Source organism: Equus asinus, chromosome 12, assembly GCF_041296235.1.
Source record: "Equus asinus isolate D_3611 breed Donkey chromosome 12, EquAss-T2T_v2, whole genome shotgun sequence".
Lineage (NCBI taxonomy): Eukaryota > Metazoa > Chordata > Mammalia > Perissodactyla > Equidae > Equus > Equus asinus.
In genome coordinates this window covers 68,541,303-68,566,618 of record NC_091801.1, presented here as the reverse complement: position 1 = coordinate 68,566,618, position 25,316 = coordinate 68,541,303, and the positions used below count along the sequence as shown (strand labels likewise).

The 25,316-nt window shown below is 46.4% G+C and overlaps 1 protein-coding gene across 3 annotated transcripts in view; it reads left to right on the top strand.

The window, feature by feature from the left end:
* Positions 1 to 18,342, top strand: part of ANXA13 (annexin A13) — a 52,066-nt gene extending 33,724 nt beyond the window's left edge. The window contains exons 5-12 of one of the 3 annotated variants that reach the window (XM_014867865.3): positions 2,678 to 2,848; positions 5,237 to 5,270; positions 5,375 to 5,454; positions 7,350 to 7,418; positions 7,814 to 7,915; positions 11,604 to 11,679; positions 15,069 to 15,181; positions 17,812 to 18,342. In XM_014867865.3, the coding sequence (XP_014723351.1) occupies positions 2,678 to 2,848; positions 5,237 to 5,270; positions 5,375 to 5,454; positions 7,350 to 7,418; positions 7,814 to 7,915; positions 11,604 to 11,679; positions 15,069 to 15,181; positions 17,812 to 17,931 (765 nt within the window). In that variant the 3' untranslated portion in view covers positions 17,932 to 18,342. Of the gene's footprint in view, positions 1 to 2,677; positions 2,849 to 5,236; positions 5,271 to 5,374; positions 5,455 to 7,349; positions 7,419 to 7,813; positions 7,916 to 9,061; positions 9,308 to 11,603; positions 11,680 to 15,068; positions 15,182 to 17,811 lie in introns of those variants that run through there. The other 2 variants (XM_070481553.1, XM_044743768.2) reach the window with 2 other exon arrangements.
* The last annotated feature ends 6,974 nt before the right edge of the window (positions 18,343 to 25,316 follow it).

The following is a 25,316-nucleotide window of genomic DNA, read 5'->3' as shown; positions in this document are numbered from 1 at the left end:
ATCTCATTAAGCATCAACACCTTTTTTCTTTCTTTATGAATTTTTCTTTCACTCTTTTTGTTGCCATTGATGGTGTTAAGTATAGAAATCTTTAAGTATGCATTAGGCTGTCTATTTTATTTATTAGTGTATCATGAGCACAATTTAACCTTTTCTTAATGTCATTGGAATTATCAGTATGCAAAATGAATATTAATTATCATGCCATATTCTAATCCATATTTATAAAACCTTTACAGTTTCAATCACACTATGTATAAACAGATGTAGAGATAGAGATGGGTTTTCTTACTTCTTTGACACTGGGCAGGCGACAGTCTCTTTAGGTCTTGGTCTCCTCAAAAATAGAATGAAAATGATAATTCACCTCCCGTCTCAGGCTGCTGGGAGAATCAAGCAGGATAATGCCAGCACATACCAGGAAAGGGAAGCTATGATAGGTCTGCTCGTTTCCATTTTACAGAGAGGAAAAGTAGAGCTCATTTGTTTAAATGACTTATGCAAAATCACACACAGTAAGAAAAAGAACCAGGACTCAAACCCAAGTCTTCTGACCTGGAGGACGCAGCACCATGAGAGGAGCTATTTATTTCTACACCAAATGCAGCAGATGACTGTATTTTTATAGTTTTTCTGCTTCTCACAATCAGGCTTTTCAATGTAATTTTTTTGATGAAAAGAAGTGAGTCTTTAGCTTAGCTGCATTTAATGGAATTGAATGACGTTGAACTCTCATCCTTGTCCACGTGTCTAACTGTAGCAGCCTTTCAAATGCTGGGTCTACTTCCACCCTACCAATGCGGAAAGTCAGATGCAGGCTTCTTAAGCTTTACGTAAAATAAGAGTAAATGGATTCCAAGTGAGGGCCTGGGGCTCTGCTAAAGATGAAGTGGGCATGCTCTAACACAAAACCTTGCAGTACCAACATGTGCCAACCGTTTGCTTCCTCTCCCGTCCTCAGCTGTGTTTCAGATAGCTGACACTGCCAAAGAGGTGATCTAGAATCACAACATCACGAAGCTAAAAGATGTTAGAGACGAACAAATCTAAGTCCCCATGCCAACTGAGCTCCGAAGAGAATACCCCTCCCAAGGTGACGCAGCTAGTTAGCAGGAAAACCAGGATTAGAGCTGAGGGAACCTGAGCCAGCTTCTGTGTCCAAACAGAATGTAAACACACAAGGATTTGTTTTCCTGCCTGTGGCTTGTAAGAGTAGGCAGCTGGGATTTCTCTTCTCTGCAGTTCTGTATAATGCCCATCTGACCTGAAAAAATATTTCCAGTCTTCGAGTGGATCCACGCGGTGCAGTTCTGACCAAAGTCTTGCCTTCACAAGATACAGTGTTAGATGGAGCAGCTGCCCTGGGATGGAGGTGGTAATATCACAGCCCCTTGGAAGACTGCAGATCCCAGGGCCTTGGACAAAAATCTTCTGGGATTTTCTCCCAGGCCCGGAGCTCAGAGGTTCCTTTGAGAAATAGTTGATTTGCCTTCTCTCAGAAAGTTCCTTTCCACATGGAATAATAATAACAATAACCACTTATTGAACATTTAAAAAGTGCCAGGCACTGTGCTCTGTGTTTATATGGATTGGTTCAATGAATTCTTCCAACAATCCTAACAGGTAAGTCATTTCTCCCCACGTTTCAGAGAAGGAAACTGACAGCTGGTGAAATTATGCACACTTCCAAGGTCACAGACCTATTGTGACTGTGTTGTTAGCCATCATGCCATGTTTCTGAGTAGCCAGACCCACCCTCTGCTATCATTTGGGTCCCGGAAATGCTAGCTGGTCCCTGGGCCTCCAGTCTGACCCACAGTGGGCTGTCTCTGCGTGAAAGTCTCACTTTGAGGTCCTTCATTTCAGTTGGGACATTGGCAGCTCTAGTTAGACTGAACGCCCATTTTTGACCTTTTCCTCTTTAAGCCATCTAGTCAGAGGGAGGCAGGCGGAGCAGGCAGTTCACATGTGATAGAGGGCACTTGCCGAAAACATCCATGAAGATGGATGCTTGCCAACAACAGGGTGCCAGTGAGAATTTGATGTCCGTCTCTCCCCCCTACCTGAGTGCTTCCCCACGTGTCCCTCTCAGGATTTAACAAGAGAACCAAAGTGACTGTACATCTGATTTGCCCAGGATGGTCCCTAATTATTCCTGTTGTCCCCCTGAAATTATTAATAGTGCCCCCTTTCACTCTCACATCATCCCATTTGGATGATAAACGATCTTGTCCCCCTAGAGATGACAAACCTGTATTTCAGTCCTTTCTAGCCGAGTGTTTGGGAGCGAGTCCTTGATCCTTTTGAGGTTCATTAAATGGGGATAATGCCAATTAATGCCAGGGCTGTTTTGAGGATCAGTGAGAAAGCTCTCTGAACCCTAGAATGTTCTGCAAATGCTGGTTGTTACTGTGATTCATCTTTGGGGTCTCCAGACCTGAGCAGGGGATCTTCTATCTGTCTCTCTGCCAGTCTTGGGGGAAGAGGGATGGGCAGTCATGGTGACCCTTGTCCTCTAGAGCAGGTCACTTGAACCCGTACAGCTCCTGTCTAGATCACCTTCCATGTGTCCACAGCAGGTTTCCTGTCAACCTAAGGTCATGCAGTGGGGAGAGCAGACACCTGTCCCTCTTCTCTTGGGCCATTCCCAGTCAGGGCTACTGCTGTCTTCCTACAGGAGCTGGAGGAGGTGCTCAAGAGTGAGCTGAGTGGAAACTTCAAGAAGGCGGCCTTGGCCCTTCTGGACCGTCCCAGCGAATACGATGCTCGGCAGCTGCAGAAGGCCATGAAGGGTCTGGGCATGAATGAGGCACTGCTCATTGAGGTCCTGTGCACAAGAACCAACAAGGTTAGTTCCAGCCAAGCCCTTGGACCCCACCCCGGAGGGAACATCCATAAGCCCATCAGAGGTGGTTGCAGCAGCCAGAAGGGAAACTACAGACTGCATTCCACCCATGGGGTGAGCAAGTGTCTGGGTAGAAATGTGTCTGCTTGGCCCATGCAGGGGAGATGCCCCTTCCAATCTTCTGGCGGTCAGTCTTGGTGTTGCTGCCCCTGTCTTGACAGAATAGATCCTTCCAGAAGAGCCGTGCCAACCCAGCTTTTGTTTTTCTAAATGGATGCACACTTTTATATGCAGGAGGCAAGATTCTACCTTCTCCCTCCCAGCCTGACTTTGCAGGTCTTTTGGCACAAATAAGGCAACAAGCAGCCCAAGCATGTTTGCGTAGCTGCCTCGTCCATGGCTGTCATCTAGCGTAGAATACAAAGAAGAAGATAATAAGGCAGGGAGGTGGGTGGGCAGAGGGGATCCCAACGAACACTCCCAGGGGTCATCAGCACCTCTCCAGAGGTTTCTGTGTCCTTCTATCAGCAAACCTACCCCCTTGCCCCTTGGGCATATGCCACCATTTCAGGAGCTGGAAAGAACATTTGTTAAGGCCCCAGTAGAAGCCCATTCATTCTTGGTTCCAGAAGCCATGAGAGCCAAGGAGCTCATCAAAAGTAAAGGGGGTCTATAAATCATTATCTGGAGACCCCCCTCCTCTTCCACAACCACCTATCACATAGGATGGGGAAGCCCAGCAAGGAAAATGCCAGAAACTCCCAACACTCCTGACGCCTCTGGATAAGAAACAGAAGCAGTGGTTGGAGCAGATGGCAAGGAAAAATGGCACAGCGCTCTGATGCTGAAATGCTATTTTAAGCCTTGACTGCCCACAACCCGACCCTGAACCGGTTTCTTGGGCTCAGCCTGTTCTGTGCAACGTATTTCCTGAAGCACTGCCATGCTCCCAGCCACAGGGGCAAACCCCTTTCGTGGGCATCCCTGGACTTCTTTTCTTCCCACAAGATAATGAAAACCCTACATTTCCAGGAGTTTCAGCTCAGGATTGTGCCTTAGAGGAGGGTTAGCAAAGAAGGGGGCATCAGTTCAGGCCAACAGCCGCACAACTTTCCCTGCTCGACATTCCCACCCTTTCCAGAAGCACCACCGTCCCAGCGAAGAGGCATCTAATACGGGGGCAATCAGCAGGCTGCCTTGGAAAGAAGGTTAATTTGATCATTATTTTTCTAATCTTATTTGATCACTTGCTGTTCTCCCTCAGCCTAGCTTCTTTCAGGTCCTGGTCTCAAACAACAAGCAAGGCGTTTCTTTTTTTTCAATCAAGTAGATCTGACAATAAAGAGAAGAAAAGCAGGGAGAGAGCAGACCCCGGGTTCCAGCACATCCCGGTGGTGGGTTAGAAGGAGGAGAAGGGGAGGGAGCTGTATAGACAGAGAAGGTCCGTCCCACCGGCCTTCCACCTCCCTCCCACCCACCAAAGCCCTTCAGCCAGTCCTCACCTATCACCCCACCACCTTCTCCCCATCGCTGCCCCTGACTTTCATTTTAAACAGTTTGTGGGAGATGCTGTGGGGAAACGTCCGCTCTTGTACACTGTGGTTCAAGTGTAAACCGAGGCAGCCGGCCTGAGTGGGCCACTCTGCACAAGTCATTGAAACCCAACACAGTTCTTCCCGGGACACACCCTAGAGAGTAACTTGCACTCCTGCACACGGCAAACTGTTTACTGAATGAGGCCTTGTTTGAAGTAGAGAAGAACTGGAAACAACCTAAATACCCATCACTCAAAGGCCGGTTAAGCAAACCGTGGCTTATTGTAGGATGGAATATTTTGTATCATCTAAAAGGCATTAGGCGACTAGCTATATATGGGCATAGCTGGAGCTCCAAGACATATTATTGAGTGAAAAAAATCAGTCAAAGAACAATATGTACAGTATTCTACTTTTTAAACACATACACAAAACAATTCCACATAGTTCCAACAGCACAGATATATGTATGCAAATGCAAGGAAAAATACTTGGGAAGATGCACTGAAGTCTAACACTGGCTACCTGGGTGGGGATGGGGAGTGGGACGGGGAGAGGAGGTGGTGAGAGATGTTAGCTCAGCTGTAAAATTTTTGCCTTTAACCAAGGAGGATATATGCAGACGTTACTTGCGTGGTTTGAAATATTTACACAGAAAGGGCTTCCTCGCACCTCCAGGGATCTGCAGGCCTAGCCCTGACCCGTAGGGACGGCTCTCTTGAGAGGAAGTCATGAGGGCACCTGTGTTCAGAGACACAGAAGGAAGAGCTCCTGCCTCCTCCTTCGGTGTGTCTGTGCGTATCTGATCAATCAACCCCACCTTGGAGTATTGACTTTTTTTTATTACCCTTCCTAGGAAATCATCGCCATCAAAGAGGCCTACCAAAGGTGTAAGTGACCTTTTGTTTTGACTTTGAATAAAAAAGATTCCTTTCAACACACCTCTAGGAAACTAAATCATCTGCTGTCCCCTCTTTTTTTTCTTCCTCAAAAGTATTTGGCAGGAGTCTTGAATCAGATGTCAAAGGTGATACAAGTGGAAACCTAAAAAAAATTCTGGTGTCCCTGCTACAGGTAAGGAGTAAAGAGGTCTCACCTGCTTTATGATCTTGGGAAATAGCCCTTGGCAACATCGTACCACAATGAAAAAAGCCGTGTTGATAATAAACGTTTCCTTCTTTTATTAAAAATAGTATTGAGGGATCATGAACCCATGCTCCCTGAGCCCAGCTGTTGTGAAATTATTCAATCAAGGTTCCTTCCATAATAACAATCCGCCCAGTCATTGGCAGTTTACAATCCCTTTTTGTTGATGAGTTATCTCATTAAGCATCACCACCTCATTTTGCCAATGAGGAAACTCAAGCCCAGAGAGGATGGGTAACCTGCTCAGGTTTACACGGCCCGTAAGACACAGGCCAAGAACAAGAACCAGCCATCTGACCCCACGCAGGACTCTTTTCACAACACAACTCTGCACTTACTTCCAGGATTCACCCTGAGTCTGTAAGAACCACTGCAGGGAGCTTGGCCAGGAAAGCAGGGCTCTTAGCATTGACCCTCTAGGACACAGTGCCCAGACCTCCAGCCACGTGGCATGTGCACTCTCATTGACACATCAGTCTGTGTGAGCTTTGTGCATTTCCTCTGTTTCCTTACTCTCCATGTAGGTAGACTGACAGCAGAATACACAGAGTAGGCATCAACTGGAGCAGGAAGAATATATAAGTTTTCTCTTGCTGCCTAACAAGTTCCACAAACTTAGTGGCCTAAAACAACACAAATCTACAATTTTGCAGTTTCCATAGGTCAGGAGTCCTGTTACAGGTTAGCTGAGGCTTTGCTCAGAGTCTTGCCAGGCTGAAATTGAGGTGTCGCCAGGGCTGCCATCTCACCTGAGGCCTGGGGTCCTCTTCCAAGCTCACTGGTTGTTGGCAAACTTCAGTTCCTTGCAGCTGTATGACTAATGTCCCTGTTTTCTTGCTAGCTGTCAACCAGAGACCACTATCAGCTTCTAGAGGCCATTTCAGCTTTCTGTCCTGTAGCCCCCATAGGCAGGTCAAAACATGGCTATTTGGTTTCTTCTAGGCCAGCAGGAACTCATCTTTCTGACTTCTTCCATTTCTGACCTATTTTTGGTGAGGAAGATTCTCCCTGAGCTAACATAGGTGCCAATCTTCCTCTGTTTTTTGTATGCGGGTCACCTCCACAGCATGGCTGATGAGTGGATTATGTCTGTGCCCAGGATCTGAACCTGCGAACCCGGCTGCTGAAGCAGAGCATGAGGAACTTTAACTATTTGGCCACAGGGCTGGTCCCGCATCTCTGACCTTTTAAGAGTTCACCTGATTGGGTCACTCCCCCCCCAGGATAATATCCTTTTTCATTAACTCAACTGATTAGGGAACTTAATCACAACTTAGCAACTCCCTTTGCTATATAACAACATAATCACAGGAGTGATATCTCACCTTATTCACAGTCTTGTCCACACTCAAGAGAAGAGGATTATACAAGGGTGTGGGCCATTGGGGGTCATCTTAGAACTCTGCCTGCCACAAAGTGCTTAGGTTAGACTTCCAAGACCTTCCATGGGCAACATTCAGGGTTCTTCAGGATTGGGACCCTGAGAGGTGTAATTTGATATTTGGAAGGAAGATTATGAGCTTTCCAATGGACTCACCCTAGGGGACATCACGAGGTTGCTTACAGCCTGCTTAGAGGTCAGCGGGGTTTGCAAGTGACCCTGGTTTCTACGGGGGGGGGAAAAAAACAAGTGATGTCACAGAAGCTACTCTGTTTATCAATTGTGCCCAAAAGATGGCAGCAAAGAGCAGTGTTGCCACTTTGCCAGGCTGAATCTCGCTTCAGGCCACCCCTCCAAATTCACCCCCCATTTTCCAGGACTTTCCCTTATTTTCTATGGTCAAGCAGGAACTCAAGATAATAACAGTGTGTCGATTTCCTAGGCTAATCGTGATGAAAGAGGTGATGTGGACAAAGATCTAGCTGGCCAGGATGCCAAAGATCTGTACGATGTAAGTGCAAATTCTTTTTATAAAAATTTTGTTTGCATTATTTTCAACAAATCTTTCTTTATTTCCTGTGAATGGGAGAAACTTAGGAAATGAGTGTGATCTTTAAAATATTTTTCCTATATATAGTCTTCACGAACCAAAAAGAATTGTTTCTCTTCTTAGTCTCTGGGGTTAACCACCTCAGATCCATTTTGGAACAATGGAAGGTATAAATAATATAAATAAATATGTGAAGTAAATTCATGAGGTTAGAAGTTGAAAGGGCTCGGTCAATCCATTTGGCTTCTATTCAGTGCGTATTTTATAATTTCCTGTAAGTGACGCCTGGTCACAGCACTGTATATTCAGTCTTTTTGCAAGAGCATTTTTCAACATGTTTGCATTTGACCCTGGAGGCAGGGGAAGGCCGCTGGGGCACCGAGGAGCTTGCCTTCAATGAAGTCCTGGCCAAGAGGAGCCACAAGCAGTTACGAGCCACCTTTCAAGCCTATCAAATGGTAAGTAATCAAGTCCTAGGGGAACGGAGTTCACACTGAAACTGTCTTGACTTATTTCCACAAGAAGCCAAGATCTGCGCTATTACAACGGTGATTCTCAACCAGCGATGACTTTGCCCCCACCCCAGGGAGATTTGATAATGTCTAGGAACATCTGGGGTTGTCCCATGAGGTGTGATGGGGGAAGCAATGTGACTGGCATCTAGTGTGCTGAGCCCAGGGATGCTGCTAAGCATCCCACAGCACATAGGACAGGCCCCACAACAAAGAATCAGCCGGCCCCAAATGTAGTGTGAAGCTGGGTAGGAAAGCAGAGGAGTGTCAAGTTCAGGAGCAAAGCCCTGCAGTCAGAGGGTCCAGGTTCAAATCCTGGTTCTCCCAGTGGCAAGTGACCTAACAGAGACCGTGATTATCATCATCACACCTTCATGGGGTTATTTTAAGAGTTAAATAAGAAAAGTGTAAAAGGCTCAGAACAGTATCTGACATGTGGTAAGCACACAAACTTTTGCTCTTGTTATTATCGCAATTTACAGCCAGGCTAACAGGGCCTACCACTCCCAAGATGGAAGTGATGTACCTCAGAGATACACTCCTGGGAAGAGGTGTATAAATTACTTTTATGCCATTATTTTCCTAATCTAATGATAATTTTAAGCCAACAACGTGAGTTGGCTATTTCAAGCCACTTAGTGGTGAGCCCTTCCTTGAAAATCAGTCTTAAATAGCAAGAAGCCTTTTGTGGAGTATCATGTTTTTTTGGTCTCCTATTTTATATGTGTAGAGTGCTTTTAACTATTCGAAGCACTTCTGCGTCCTATATCTCATTTCAATTCCACAGCAATACTGTAGCTATAATGCAGGCTGAACAGCCATTGTTACCCACAATTGCTGGACAAGGAAAGTCTGTTATGAGTAAGGAACCATCTGCAACTTATCAGGACCACACAGCAAGTCAGTAGCAGAAAGGAGATGAGGACTCCAAGATTCCCCAGCCTGAGCGCCTACCTCGGCTGGAGCTGGCCGCTCCTCACTCAAAAATAGTGTTTCCTGTGCTGCCAGCAGATGAAAAGACAATAAAGCTTAGGAATTTTATCATTACTGTATATAAGCCTTTAGGGCCTTCTGCTTTCAAATTGTGCCCAGAATCGTGATCAAAGGCAGCTGACCCTGCTCTCCCCTGGCCTCTGCGCCTGGAGCTGTGTAGACGGAGCTGGAAGACTTCTCCAGGTCCTGACCCTCTTCTCGCACGACTGGGGCCGCGGATGGAGTTTCTGGGGCTGGCCATCGTTGGTGATCCCTATAGAAACACACACACATGTGAGCATATATGTGTACGTACATGAACTACTGACTACCTGCAAGGACGCTTTCTAGGCCAATCATTCTCAAAATCAATCCCGAAACCACAACATCAGTATCACTTGAGAACATGTTAAAAATAAGAATTTTCTGTCCCCCTCCAGGACCTAGAGGATCAGATTCCCTGGGGTTGGGGTGCTACAGTCTGTGTTTTAACAAATCTTCCAGGTGATTCTGATGCATGTTAAAGTTTAAGAGGTCTGCGCTAGACTACTAGCTGTATAACTTGGGCAAGTTATTATGGGTTCTGTGCCTCAGTTTCTCCACCTGTAAAATAGGGATAGTAATAATACCAACTCCATAACCTTAGTAAGGATTAAATGAATTAACAGAAGTAAAGCATTCAGTACCCAGCATGGAGTAGGTGCTCAATAAACATTGCACTTGTTAGGAGTCTCCCTGTGTGAATGAACAGTGTCAAAAATCAGAGCTAATTCTCCCAAATGGACAATAAGATTCGATTGACTTGGTGACTCTACCTGAAACTAGCTCTAAAATACTGCCAATTCATCTCTTCCAAAAACTTGCTGGGACATCATTTGTCTTCATCTTTATAATTTTTAGAGTTCACTCTGATCTAAAGACCCTGGTTCATAGGTTTTCTCCTGGTCTCTTGCTAAAAACACTAAAATGCTAGTGTGGGACCGCTGGAGCAGATTGTGCGGCATAGGCTGTCCTGGCATACAGTTGAATTTTAATTTTTGGCCTGAAAACTCAGGGTTTTGCTCTTTATTTGCAAAGGAGAGTCACATTAGCTCGGGCCAGTCAATTGTCTTCATGGAGCCTCTGCAGGTGCCTTGGTAGCTACCAGGAAGGGGATGGTGGCAGGAGGCAGGTAGAGAAGAGAGGGCAATGCCATCTCATGCTGCGTGAATAGTGCCCCCTGGAGTTGTGCAGAGAAGAGACCCTGAGAGGGTGGGAACCTGGCATTACCGCCTAGGGCTGGGGTAAGCACCCAGCTCCCGCCTTATCAGCACATCTCTGCTTTCCTGCTTTCATCCGTTGTATAGGCGACAGTCTACAGAAAATTGAAAAATAGTACTCTGGCCCTGTATGGACAATAGAAACAGAAAGTAGTTTAATGTGAGGATTTTTTTTTTTTTTGGAAACACAGACCTGTGTGAATACAATGTCCTCTTGAAATGCAGTCTCGGTCCACAGAACAAGAGCCCTGTTCATGGGAAAGTGATATCAGGCCCTTCTGAAATACCAACTCCCACATCAAACCCAACGTAGGCCGAGAACAGCTAAGGAAGGGACAGGCCTGAAAGCCCCCAGCCCAATGTCTTCTAATCCAGGCCCATTACACACAGCAGACCTCTAGATGTGCAAACCGTGACAAGGAGATGAATCAACAGGCCCTCATTATGTCTCAACCCTCCTCCCCCCACGTCTATTTTGCTTGCATCACAAAGAATATTTTGTTTACCTGTGTTTCAGAATAAACTACATCCACTCCACTGGCATGTCCTCGAAGACGCCAATTATTTATAGAATCACAATTGTGTCGTATCCTCGAAAGACAATTTCTAAGAAAGAAGTTTCAGTACTTCTAAGACTTAACTGCATTTCCCAAAACCCAACAAAGAGCTCTCCTCTCTCTATTTCCCTGCCCTGGGCTTGGCCCGCGTGCTTCTTGCATGCAGCACAGTCACAATTTACTCTGAACTTCAGCTTGTGTAAATATTTGGAAAGAAACCTAATGTGTAACGCTGTACAGAGCAAGATGTGAGCTGGTGGTGAACAGACAATCATTTGGAATCACCCCAGAGCGAAGGAAGGTGGCATTTTGACATGTCAGACCCCCAGCTTCCAGGCCATGCAGCCCAGTTCTACCCAGAAACATTAGACCAAGTTCTTACCACGAACTTCACAGCCTCTACTTATCTCCCCCAAACTGTAGGAGACTGAGTTCCCAATCCCAGGTCAAGGGAGACGAGGAAGGTGTGGGTAAGATGATGATAACCACGGTCTCCTAGAAAATTGGATATGGAAAGAATTTTGGAAACTAAAGTGCTATACAAATGTAAAGAATTATTGTTACAGTATAGATTCATTGTTCTTCCATTCCCTGACTTAGAGAAATTGAGGCCAAGAGAGTGGTCCTGAATGGGGTCAAATATGGACTAACTCCTCAGCCATAAGAGCACCCACTGGAATGGGGGCAACCACCCCCAGCCCTGAAAAGCACACGGCAGGATAGGAGTTTGCTAAAGCCGCGTGACCACAGCTGGAACTTTAGTGCTTTTCATAGAGAAACAACCCCAAGAGGAACAAAACTGAAAGCAAAACCTAGAATAACACTAGCCTTTGGTTGTCTCTTCAGCTCATTGGCAAAGACATCGAAGAGGCCATCGAAGCAGAAACATCAGGAGATCTGCAGAAGGCCTACTTAACCCTCGGTAAGGTAAAGCTAAGAGAGGCCTTGACGTAGGCTGGGCTCCCTGGCATCAGATTTGAAGATGGAGGTCTGAGAGCAGGAAGGTTTTGGGGAATGGTTCTGGGAACAACATGTCTGATCGGGATTGGGCAAGGGAGAGAGTGAGTGTGATACCGTTGCAACGGGGCCTTCGCCAGTCCCCCAGGAAACCTGGAATCCAGGATGTCCAAAGTGGAGGCAAGGGCCAGATCTTTGCCCTCCATACAAAGCAGCCCACTAGTTGCACCCCAGGAGCGTTTGCAACCTTAGGTAAGGCAGCTCCTTGGAGGATCATTCCTAGGGAGGGACTCAACTGCGAGCAGCCAGCAGGCAACACTTGGAATGAGTGCCTTAGTCCTGAAGAGGACATCTGAGAGATGCACCATGGCATCCACTACAGTCCCACTAAGATCATGGGTCCTGGAGAGCATCTGTCAACAGGCTGGGACCATTATCTAGTCTAGAGAGCAGTATGTGGTTTATGTGACACACACTCAAAAATACCCAGATTTCAGATCCATGAACAAGTTTTTGCACATGCCTGATGGCTTGAGGGTGTCCTTTTCCTTTTGGTTCCCGTCAACATTTGGAATGAATGAGGTCTGTTTAGAAAGAGAGGGGAGGGAGACCAGATCTTGACCGTGCCAAGCAGACACCAGGACCTTCTCTCCTGATGTTGCCTACAGGCAGGAAATAGCAGAGAGATGGGCATGGGGCTGTGTCTGGCAGGCTCCTTTTTCCTTTTTGCAAGCCTTGGAATGAAGGCATTGTCCATTGTCCACACTCCTGTGGTGAGGAGTCCAGGGCACCATCCCAAATGGCACAAGTAATGGAGAGACGGATCCCCAGAAGAAGAGGAAGAACCGAGAAAGCAGCCTTGGCAGTTAAAAAATGCGCTTTAGCTGCCAACCCTTTTTGCGTTGTTTTATTTGTATGGTTTTTTTCTTTTTTGGAACAATGTCAACAATTGATTTTTTTTTAATCCATCCCCATTTTCATCCAAATTAGCAGGAGCTCTACTGTGATGTACAGAGGCCTAAACATCCCTAGTGTCACTCCTGTCCCACACGGCATACACACGAAGACTGGCCTTAGGGGTTAAAGGATGAATCTCTAAAGGAAATGGGGAGATCTTCTCATGGCCCGGCTCAGAGCCTCCAAATTCCTCCTGTGCTTGCAGTGCAGAGAATCAGGAAAATACCAGCGTTCAGTCAGAAGATTCATATTAATGTTTATTAATATTAATTATTAATGGTAATAAAGCCATTCAATTCTTTAATATCTACTTAGCATCTGCCTGGGCCAGGAGTTGTGCTGGGTGTGGGGATCAGAGGTAACTAGGACCAGTTCCTTCTCCTAAAAAGCTTAAAGTCCATAGTGGACTCACACAAATCAATAGATTAGGCTATAGTAAAGAGAAAAGCAAAAACAGCCAGAGCAAGGAGGGTACAGAGGAAGGAAAGGCCACATCCCTGGAGATGGGGACCACAAAATGCAGGAGTTAGGTATACTCCAGTGGCAGCAAACTTAAAAGTAATTAGAAAAGACCTTGAGAATAAACCACATAAACTGTAGAAGGTGACTTGGTCACTACGTTTTCTAGACGTTCTCCACCCTACTCCTACCTAACTCATAAAGATGCCAGTTTACAGCTAAAATCAAGGAGGAGGGGTTAGAAGACCAAATGACTCCCATCACTTGCAGCCTCTGGAGCAGCCCTTCTCAAAGAGGGGTCTGTGGACCACCTGCAGCCAAGTCCCCTTTGGGGAGGTGTGTGAAAGTACAGTTTCCTGAGCCCCACTTCAGGTGGCCCACTTAGACCCTCCAGGAATGGAGCCCTAAGCCACACTTTTACAAGATCCCCAAGTGATTGTCCCGTGCTCACTGGGGTTTGAGAACCACAGCTCTGAAGGCGACGAGAAGCAAGGGAAAGAGCACAGCAGCTGGCTGTCCTGCCTTCCGCTCACCACAACCAGCTTTATTCCCGTATCTCCCCCAGCTAGCCTCATCCAAACTTTTGAGGGGTTCCTGTGGCTGCTAGTAACAGAAGTTGTTCCCCAGGCCCAGACTGTATACAGTAGAGAAGTTGAAAATTTTCTGTCCAAAATATCAAGAAGAAGGAATGCCAGGGGAGAAGACACCCACATAGCGGTGGAACGCACTGACGTTAGACAGACAATCATTTCGGCACCCATTAGTACTGCCCGGGAGAAGGTCTTCAGGAAAACCTTGTGAGGCCACCAGCTCAGCATGTCTGGGAATCATAGTGATGTTCAAATATGCTACTCCCCAAATTGACAGGTTCCTCCCATAACTGCCACCCATCCAGCAGCTTTTGGATTGTTCACGGGCTAAAGTGATCAGATGCCTGGGTCTGGGCTGTTCTCTTCCACTGACACATGGCCAATAAAAGGAGACAGACCACCAACCTAGTCTTTGCTTCCCTAATCCTGTTCCTCTCCCTTCTTTGTAAGCATCAATTGTATAGACAATTACTTAGAAAACTAGGTAAACGTTAGCAATGTAAAGAGTAAATGGTTCCTTCCCCCAAAGTGTTAGTTGTGATGGACCCATAGTGCCTGGCAGGAAAGGAGAGGATAATGATTTATCCCCAGGAGTAGAGATGCACCCCATCTCCTGGCTGGTGAGTGGAAACCATGCTTCATTAATTTGTGGATTAGATCAAAGCTGACGGGCAAGGGGGAGGGCCAGAAAACAGCAACTAGCAGCATCACAGGAAGGCGATCTGAAGACAGGATCAAACTTTTCATTAAGCCCGCATCCCAGATCTCGAGATACGAAGATTGGGGGGAACTTGGAAAAAATCCAGAGATGAGGCTCACAAAGCAAACCACTGAGAAAAAACAAAGACAAGGAAGGTTGTTTAGCACAGGAAAGCAGGCCACAGTCCAACTGAGCGAATATGCAAAATGACGAAGTTTTATTCCAGCCAGGTTGCTGGCCAATCTGAGTTTCCCTTCCAGACCTGACTCTGGCATCAGAGATTTCAGTTAGCTGTGAAAAGTTCTCTCTGCTGGTGAGAATGATGAACTTTGCAGGGAAAGCCTGAGGGTGGCCACAGCGTTCCTCCTCCAAAGGGTCTTTAGGGAACAGCAGAGCTTCTTCTTGTGTCTGAAGGGGTTTTCACTCGGTTCTGGTCCAAGATCCTGGGTGTCCTGACCCAGGAGAATCTTCCAGATCCTGTTACCCAACAGTGTGAAGTCTGCTCCCTTCAAACATCTGCCTCCCAACTCAGTCAGCTCCAAGGGCACCCAGGTGACACCCTGGGACAGCTCTGTTCCTCAGGAGGGTCTCCATGTTATTCAACAAAACGTCAACATTTCACGTTCTCTTCTCTCTGGTCCCACCCAGTGAGGTGTGCCCGGGACCACCAGGGCTATTTTGCTGACCGTCTGTACAAGTCCATGAAGGGTGCGGGCACTGATGAGGAGACGCTAATTCACATCATTGTGACCAGGGCTGAGGTAAGACACTCTTGACTCCCAAGAGGTTGGCTGCCACTTCTCTTCTTCCCACCACTGATGTCATCAACAGATAGCTTTTATTAAGAGCCCATTTACAGAAAAAACAAAACAAAGACAGCCTTTGCCTTCCCAGACTTTGTGGAAGACATTGTGCTATGCTTCAATCTGTTTCTTTTTATGAAAATAAAATAGTGATCATTGCTTCTATTTTTGTCACTTGCGGCTCTGGAGAGCTTGTGACGGTGTTCAGAGGGGACCTGGTGGAGCTGTTCGGGGTAGTGCAGCCACACCCAGCTCAATTTTAAGACAAAATAGAGATGCTGAAAGGTTAGTGATGGACGAGGTCACTCAGCAGCAGAGACAACGAGCAAACGCCTTCCTTACTCCCGAGAGAGGCCTTGATTGAATTGTACACACCACAGAAGCACAATTCTGCACAAAAAGCACATCGGTACAAGACCATGTGTGTCAACCTTTTAAAATTATTGATCGCCCCACTAAGGGAACTTTGAAGGCCCAGTTTTTTCCTAATTGCCACCCCTCCAAAAATGTTAACACCGCAGACCTACTATATGTCTGTTCCTGTTCCGTATGTATATAGTTACCTTTACACAAAAAGATTAAGATTTTTTTTTCACCCTCTGAGAACCAAATTTTTCCTCACTGGGGACAATATCGCCCGTCTTTGAGAAGGCATGATCATAACGAAGGGACAGGGAGGTGCACAGCCAAAAGCTCGGGAGCAGCTGTCAAGATTCACAGCAAATGCTTTGGAATACAGGGCCCCAGAGAGCAGGGATTACAAAATAAAGGGGAAATGGCATTCCGTCTGCAGGAGAAGCCTCGGAGAAGGAAGTATAACTGAGCACTTGGAAACCACAGACGTCTTCTCTCAAAAGATTGTTAAATGAAGGAGGAAAGACATCAGCCCAAATTCTGGCCCACAGCTTTTTGACAAACACTACTTAACATCTGACACTGTTTTAAAGTACAACTTAGCAACAAGACTGTTTTCTTTCGTTTTTATTTCTATTCCTGGAATTTCTCCTCCTCCGCCTCCTCGTCCTCCTCCACTATTCATATTTTTCTTTCTCTCTTAAAGTCCGTTTCTCTTTCTCCTCCCTCTTTCCCTCCCCAGTTCTCGCTCTCTCCCCCATCACTCCGAATCTCTCTCTCTCTCTCTCTCTCTCTCTCTCTCGTCTCTCCAAGTCTCTGCCTCCTCTGTGTCTCTGTCTCTTAGCAACTCAACCCCCAGCCAGAGTCTTGAGCGACTCAACAGAGCAGGCTGGTGACAGAGCTGAGCAAGGATTCTAAGAGACCCCAGTAGATTGGACCACTCTGGGGGGCTCGGCAGGGTTCCATGTTCCCCCCAGCGTGGGCCGTGGAGTGTTTACTCCAAGATGTTCCATCGCACCTCGGTATGGACCACATGTCCTGGGTCACCTGCACATGAGGGCCACTGCCTCAGAATGCAGCAGGCCCAGATATACTGGCTGGATCCTCTAATCTCCCAAAGCTTCATGGTACTAGAACAGAGCCCCAGTGCGCCCCGCCCCACCCACGCTGACTGCCACCTTTCTGCCCCTCTCCCAGCCAAGCAGCATACAAGCAAGGGGAACAGGGCACAGGCACCATCCCCCTGCTGTGGTCTCTCTCCTGCTCAGCATCCACTTCCAACAGTTCCTCACTCTCCTGCCTGCTCCTGCTCTCACCTTCTTCCTCTCTCTGAGCTCAGCCCTCTAATGGGGCAGGAGAAAAAAGAACCAGAAACCTGAGTGATGGTTTGTGGGTCTGTCTAGAATGCGAGAGAGGGTCTAATCAAAACAGAAAAACAACTCCTGGTTAAAGAGAGTTCTGTGCTTCTTTCATGAGACTCACTGTGTTCTCTCTGGAATTATAACTTTTCTGGTGCAAATATGATCTCCCTTAGTAGGTTCTAAGAGTCTTGAGAGCAGAACACTCTTTTTGTTTTTCTTCTGAGCCCTCTCCCACCTCCAGCACCTAGGCTTTTCAAACTTTCAATGAATTAGATTCAAAATAAGTCCTGCAAGACTGATATTGATTTGAATTTTGTTGCTCGGCACTAAAATCCTTGCTGATCGGGGTACAAGAGAAAAAAAAGGCTTCAGTTCAAATCTCAGTAGGAATGATTTTCTTAACCCTACACCAAGGCTCTGCAAACTGTGGCCTGCAGGCCAAATCGGGCCTGCCTCCTGTTTTTGTACAGTCCTGAACAAAACCTAAGAATGATTTATTTCTAAATAACTATAAAAATCTTAAAATAAAAGTAATATTTTGTAACATGAAAATCACATGAAATTCAAGTCTTAGTGTCCATAAATAAAGTTAAACTGAAATATATATATATATATATATATATATATATATATATATATATATACACATATATATACAGACACAAACACACCCCTGCAACCTTTGGGGAGCTGAACTCATCTTTCCTTTCCTCATCCACAAAATAGGAAGAATAATAGCCCCTGCCTCTAAGGGTTGTTTTGAGGCATAAATGAGCAAATAAGAATGATGTGCTCGGAACAGTGCCTGCCCGTGTTGATGGCGAATGTGCTATAAATGTTCTTGTCCTTGTTGCTTTGTCATGTCTTCTACAGGTGGACCTTCAGGGCATAAAAGCAAAGTTCCAAGAGAAGTACCAGAAGTCTCTCTCTGACATGGTTCACTCGGACACCTCTGGGGACCTCCAGAAACTTCTGGTGGCCCTCTTGCACTGAGCAAAGCCACAGCAGTAGGAGCGCAAGGAGGAAGCACCTTTGTTCAGATCCCCTTCCAAACCAGATTTGCAAATGCGACTCCAGCATGAAGAACCCTCAAGAGTCCTCGTTTATCTTCTTGGTGGCTTGAGTAGGGCAGCCAGGCCAAGCTGTTCAAGTGAAGGGTAGCAGCCTTGAGACCCTTGGGCAGGTCACTCTGAATGCAGGCTTAGCAAGCACCTGGGCTGCCTCTTAACTCTCCTTTAGCATGGTCACTGAACACTTTCTAAGCACAAATGAAATCGGCAGTTGATGAAAAAAACATGCATTTGTAATAAGATATTTAGAAGAATATCTATCACCCAGGGGCATGTATGTTCTGGGTAAAGATTGAATGGTTAAGTTACGGGGAAGATAAAATTAACCAATCCATTAATTTTCCTTCTGTGTGTTCAATTTCAAAACCTCAAAGTTTATTAAAATTATGGGTTATGCCCCCATCAGCTGCTTTTCCAAAGACTGGGTTGATTAGTTTTGGCTCTTGTCCTGGAAATATACGACTGGCGAAATTCAAACATTTTTGGGAAATGCAAACAGTTATATTTATTAATAACCACCAAGGACAGTACTCAGGCTAGCAGCAGGAAGCGATTGACTGGCCTATGTGACATGTAACTAGGGGTAAAATTCACTAATTGGCTCCCTGTCTTTTCTTGCTTCTCTAAACATTGGACCCACTTCAATCTTCCATCCGCTCTTCAAGTACAATTAGTGCCAAAAGGATCAAGGTGGAATGGTCTGACTCTCAAATGGATTGATCCTGCACCAGTAGCATCTCTGTTCCAAGATGGCTGTCTCATAGCCATGTGTTGCTAGACGTAAAGGGATCTGTCAAGGGAACATGGATGCTTTGGTCCAATAATTATAGCTTTTGTTCACTGGATGATTATCTGTGTCTGGCACTGCTCAGTAGCATACTTTCATATTTAATCTTCCCAACATCCCTATGAAGTTAATATTACTCCCATTGATCAGTTGAGGAAACTGAGAAGAAGAGTTCATTCCCAGGTCAGTAATGCAGACAGATGCCTCCAGTGTTCAACAGGATGCTGTAAGCCCATTACTAAGGGCACGCAAAGGTCTCTGCCTACAAGCAAGGAGAGAGAACACACAGCTCTGCCTGGAGGAACTGGGGGATGCTTCCTAGCGATTCATTTGTGCTGGGTTTCGAAGAAGACAGAGAAGCTCTCCAGAGAAACAAAGAAAGAAGAGCACGGGCAGAGGCTCAGAAGCATGAGGGAGCAGGATGTGTTCAGGAAGTGGTGAAATCCATTCTCCTGGGACATAGACGTGGTGAAAGGAAGGAGAGGGTTGGGGAGTCAGGCGATGAGGCTGCTGAAGAGTATGTTTGGATCACATTAGCAATGGGTTTTGCCTGCCAGGCGTGGGCCTGGTCCTGTGGGCAACACTGGTCAGTGGTGATGTTTAAGTGAGTGAGGAACAAGATCCGATTTGGGCCTTGGGAAATCACTTTGGTGGTGTAATCAACAAATGGCAAATAGCCCAAACACTCAGTATAAGGATTAATGTCACAGTGTATCTTTTAGTGGCTATAAAATGGTGATTGACAAATGAAGAGTTATGTTAACATTTGCATTCTCAACATACTGATTTATCTACCTAACAGTCATGGTTGTCATTTTGAACTTTAACACATAAAAGTGGTTTTCCAGAGCTGAGCTCAGTGACAAAACACATTCATGTTTACTGATTTGTTGCCAAAGCTGGTCTTTGCTTTTAAACACAGAAAGAAAACAACCAGTTCTTGGGATCTGAGCTCCGAGTAAGGATGGAAAAGCAAACCAATGGACCGAACAGAGATCTGTTAAAAATAGCCATCATTTGCAGTTGGTGAGGGCCATAATTCACATAGAGAAGAGTGAGAAGGCATCTTGCAGGTGAGGAAATAGGCTGAGTAAGATGGAAAAGCAAAGTCATTTGTTCAAGGTCACACACGGGAAAGGCCAGGGCCACAATTCAAACCCAAGTCTTTCCGGTCCTGGTGCATGCGCTCTGGGCCACACTGGCTCACGCCCGTGAGTGCTATCTCTAAAACTTTGCTGAGCAAGTCATCAGGTCCCTCTCTCCACGGCTGCCGGTGTTGCTCACCACTCTCAAGCAGAAGCCGGTTTCCATGTGCTTGACTGGGGGCTGCCTCACGAGAAAACTCTGGTCTGCTCTGACTGCAGAATGCCCTACCCTCCTGCTCCCACCGCCAGACTGGGAATTTCCTCCTATTCCATTCCACACATCCCTGCCCTGTCCAGGCACCCCTCCTCCTCTCCCCAAGCCCGCAGTCTCAGAGGGCAGGGGCTGCCTGTGGGGAGTTGGGGAGAAGAAGAGGGACATGTCACCCTCCCGCTGCACATCCCTGTCCCCCACACCGCCTCTCTCCTCCAGGAGCACTGGAGGAACCCCAGCTCCTGTCACCCAGATGTTTGGAAAGGTGGGGAGAGTCTGACCCCACCTTCAGGGCTGCATTAGAGGAGAGCATGTCCCATGTGGTAACTTACTAGACCTTTCCCCAAGAAGTTCTGTTCCAGGCCCTGATTGGGCCCCACAGTGCTGCTGACCCCCAGCGAGTCACCTGGGCATGGTAGGTGAAATACACCTTAGCGTGCTTGCCTGGGTGAACCACTGCAGAAGCTGACATTCCCTCTGAAGAGCAAAGGGAGTCCCAGGACCAACTGTGGGTGCCCCAGCCTCTCTTAACTCCTCTCAGTAGCTCTGGAAGTCCCAAGCGGTTCCCTTCATGCAGGCCCACCCCTAACATTTGTGAGTCCCAGCCCGTCTTCCCTGGTTTTCCCTTTTTGGGCTCTGTCCTGAACCATGAAGGACAATTCAGCCCACTCATCCAAGTTCTGCTCACAATCCTGCCATGGATCCTGAGGAGAGGCCTCAGCCTGCCTGGAAGCCAGCTCAGGGCCCCACGGACAGAGAATTTTGAGGTCTCAGACATCTAGGGCAAGGTCTAGAAAAGGGGATTCAAACTGCAGGTGGGCGTGGTTCCTGGGCCCAGTGGACCTCCCACCCAGGGGGAGGACGGAGGCCAGCAGAGGGCCGGGGTATCATCCTCGGGAGAGGGGGCCCAGGGCAGGGGCCCCAGGGACCTGCATCTAAGGTAACTGCCCCCATGAGCCCTCTCCGTGTGCCCTTTTGAGGGGCATTTGCCACTTTCCCTCTTATCTTCTCTGGCCTCTAAGTCTCCTATTTCTTCCCCTTTCGGAAGACCAGGGCCAGCTCAGGTTGCTACATGGGCCTCAATCACATCAAATGGTGAATTGCCCCCCCCACCACCACTCACATACCACTTTCTGCTGCACAGATGATAACATGTAACCAGACTTCTGGGGTGTGACTGAACCTGGAGGCAAACTGCCCCTTGGCATTTATCTCCTCTTGTTCTAGGCCCTTCCCTTTCCAGGACTCGCTCCTCAAATCCAAAGGGCTGGAGGGCAACTGGCTCATTCCTATTCCAATCATTCAATGAGCAGGAACTGAGAATCTGCCAGGAGCCTGCAGGTGCTGAGTGCTGAGGATGCAAAGGTGAGCCCATCATACCAGGTCCTGCCCTCATGGAGCTTCCTGTCCAGGAGGAGACACACATTTACCAAGTACACAAATCCAACCAGAAGACAATCACAGATTATGATAGCACCATTAAAGGGATAAAGTGGATGATGTGAAGGGTGGTGATGGGGCTGGGCTGGGAGGGAGGGAGGAGGGAACCGCTTTAAACGCACAGCCAGGGAAGGCCGCTCAGAGGAGGTAGCGTTATACTGAGACCTAAGGAATAAGAAAGATTCATCCAAATGTCAGGCAGAGGGGGTCTCAGGCATAGAGAACAGCTCAGGGCAACCTGGGATGATGTGGGAAAGAGCAGAAGTAGTCTAGGAACGGTAAAGGGTCTAGGTTTTATTCTGAGTGTACTTTTAAGGAACCACTCTGTCCTTCCCATGGGGGAACCCCACATTCAGACTCCAAGGTCCCACCTCTTTTTGTCCACAGCTCCACGTTCCCCATGGTTCGCAGGATAACTGAATGCACAGGAACGTGGCACCTGCCATGCATGGTCTCAGAACGACTCACCCTCCCCTGAACCTCTAAGCCTTGTACTGAGCCTGGTCTCTGTTCCTATGATGAGCTCGTCTTTGAGGATTTTGGTGTCCTTTCCCACAAGATGACCTCAGTCAGGACCACGTGACTATATCAGAGTTTCTAGAAACACTGGATCCCACTGGACCTCAGGGGTTGTGGTGTGTTGGTAAATGTTTACCAATTGGCTCTTTTGGGGGAGGGGAGCTGACTTGCAACATTTGCTGATTTCCATGGTGTACATACTCCTACCACGGCAAATTTCAAGCTACCGACATGATGTCACCGAACATGGAGTTGGGAAAAGATGAGCAGTAACACACCAGTGTATAGTCTTTCCACCACACAGATACAATAGATGCAAACAACTTCAAGAGCATAAATGACAGTAAAAAGTAGTAAATGCTTAGGAAGTAATGAATTTTGAGTTTACACTATGTTTGTATCAATACAACTTAATTGTAAGTTTGCATACTTTAATTTTTAATAAGGACTAAGTTTAATAACCAACTCAGAAAATTCCTGAAAAATTAACAACTGGCTGTCATGAACCAATAGGAGCAGACTCCAGCACACCACTTGGTGTGGGTCTTAACCTATTCCTTTCAGAGAACTCCCAAGACAATTTGCACCCTGCCCCCAGGTACCTGCATAACAAGTGATGATCCTGAACACTCTTCCCCCAGGGCAATGGGATGCTACCCACCGTATATTTCAGGGTCACAATGAATAGTTGTGTATGTTGTCTACTGCACAGGCTGCCTGGCTGAGGGGATGTTTCGGACCTGAAATCCAGCTGTAGTTTCCCTGTCAGATTTTGCCTGCAGGGCTGCAGCTTCCTGGAAAGAGTGCTTTCTGCTAATTTGCACAGAGGTACCATATGGACTGGTCCTGGAATTCCAAGTCATCTATTTTCCTATGAGGGGCCCTTCAAGAGTCCTTTCCCTGGACAAAATGGCTTGTTACTGGTTTCTTATTCTAAAAATTTTGAGTACTGCCCCTCAAGGCACCCCATATAGCCATATAATCAATCCTTGTAAATCTATTCTTAAAAAAGTGTTTGAGAGGCCTGCTCAGTGGTGTAGTGGTTAAGTTTGGTGCGCTCCACTTCAGTGGCCCAGGTTCGTGGATTTGGATCCCCAGCACAGACCTACACCACTCATCAAGCCGTGCTGTGGCAGCGACCCGCATACAAAATAGAGGAAGATTGGCACAGATGTTAGTTCAGGGCCAATCTTCATGACCAAAAAAAAAAAAAATGTGTTTGAAAGTGAAGATTAAGAGGAAACAGGAGGTGAGAATAATGGTCCAGAAGATGAGACAGAAGTTTTATCACGTACAAAGAGATAGATGGTGAAGAAGCACAAAGAAGCAAAAGAGGAAGACCCAGGCTGCCTTCAGGAAGATGTCAGCCCAATCAGAGTTAGATGTGACAGCCCCTGAAAGACCCCGCCATCCTCACCCAGAGGGCAATGTGTCCCTGCCCCAGCAGCAAGAGACCAATCACAGGACTCCTCCAAGCCGCAAACCAATTATTTCTCGGACCATAGTACAGCCAGTAAAAAATGCCTCAGAGAAGCCCCCAGAAACTAGATACGCCAGGAAATAAGGGTGCCAGAAAACCAGAAATGCTATTCGGCTCTCCATGCCAACAAGCAAGAGCTGCCACACTGAATTCAGAGAGATGTCAAGGCTGCCTGTTTGTGCCACTGCGATTTCTTGCATGATCAGGGCTGGGGTGCGGACCAGTATGTTGGGAGAAATAGGATCAGGCGAAAGAAAAGAAGCGGCCAGGGTGGATTTTTCAAAATAAACTTTTAACTTAATTTAATTTAATTTTTGTTTTACTTCTGTAACTTTTAGATTTACAGAAAAGTTGTAATTATATTCCAGAGAGTTCCCATAAACCCCACTCCCCATCTCCCATATCACTGACATTAATATGCTATGCTTGTCACAACTTATGAACTAATATTGATATACCATAATTGAGTAAAGTGCACACTTTATCCACATTTCCTTAGTTTTTACCTAATGTTGTTTTTCTGTTCCAGATTCCCATGAGAATGTCGCATTAGATTTAGTTGTTACGTCTTTTTAAGCTTCTCTACACTAGAACAGTTCCACAGACTCTCCTTGTTTTTGTTGACCTTCACATTTTTGAGAAGTACCGGGCAGGTATTTTGTAGAATGTCCTTCAGTTTGAGTTTGTCTGATGTTTTTCTCATGGTAAGACTGGGGTTATGGGTTTTGGGGAGAAAGATCACAGAGGTAAAGTGCCGTTCCCATCACATCTCATCAAGCATACATGTCACCAACATGACTTATCATTGTTGATGTTGGTGTTGGTCATCTGGCTCCACACCAGGCAGTGTTTGTCAGGCATCTCTACCATACTCATTAAAAGGAAGTCATGGGGCTGGCCCCCGTGGTGCAGTGGTTAAGTTTGCTGCACTCCACTTTGGCGGCCTGGGTTCAAATCCCGGCGCAGACACACACGACTCATCAGCCATGCTGTGGCAAGCCACTTACAAAACAGAAGATTGGCACAGATGTTACCTCTGGGCAAATCTTCCTAAGCAAAAAAAAATGGAAGTCTCTGTGCACAGCCCACACTTCAGGGGTAGGGGGTTACAAACTATTTGGCATTCTTCCGTACAGGAGGTTTGCCTGTTCTCCTCCCATTTATTTGTTTATTCAATAATTTATTTCTATCAGTATAGACTTATGAATATTTATTTTGTGCTTTGGGTTATAATCCAATACTATATTATTTATGTCATTGTTCAAATTGTTCCAGCTTAGTCTATTGGGAGCTCTTTCACTTGGCTCCCGTGTGCCTTTGACCTATCCCCTCGTTTTGCTTTTTGAGTACTTCTTCAGTTTCTGGCTTCAGATGCTTCAGGCTCATCTTGCATATTCTCTTCCCCAGCTCTAGAATCTGCCATTTCTCCAAGGATCCCTGGTTCCTTTCATGGGAGAATGGTATTAGAAACCAAGATCTGGGTGCTAGGTGTGCTCTTGTTACAGAGGTGCCATTGTTTCTAGGCCCACTCAGTTGACAGAGCTAGGAAATATTAGCGTATATACTAACCCATGCATACACACATATCCATAATTATTTATACATATATGTAGATAGATGATTTAGATATTGGTGTAGACATACTGTAAACATAGATAGATCCATCTGTGTCTATATTAAGCTAAACATGAGTTCATGCTATGTCTTCAGCTTTCAGCCAGTACCA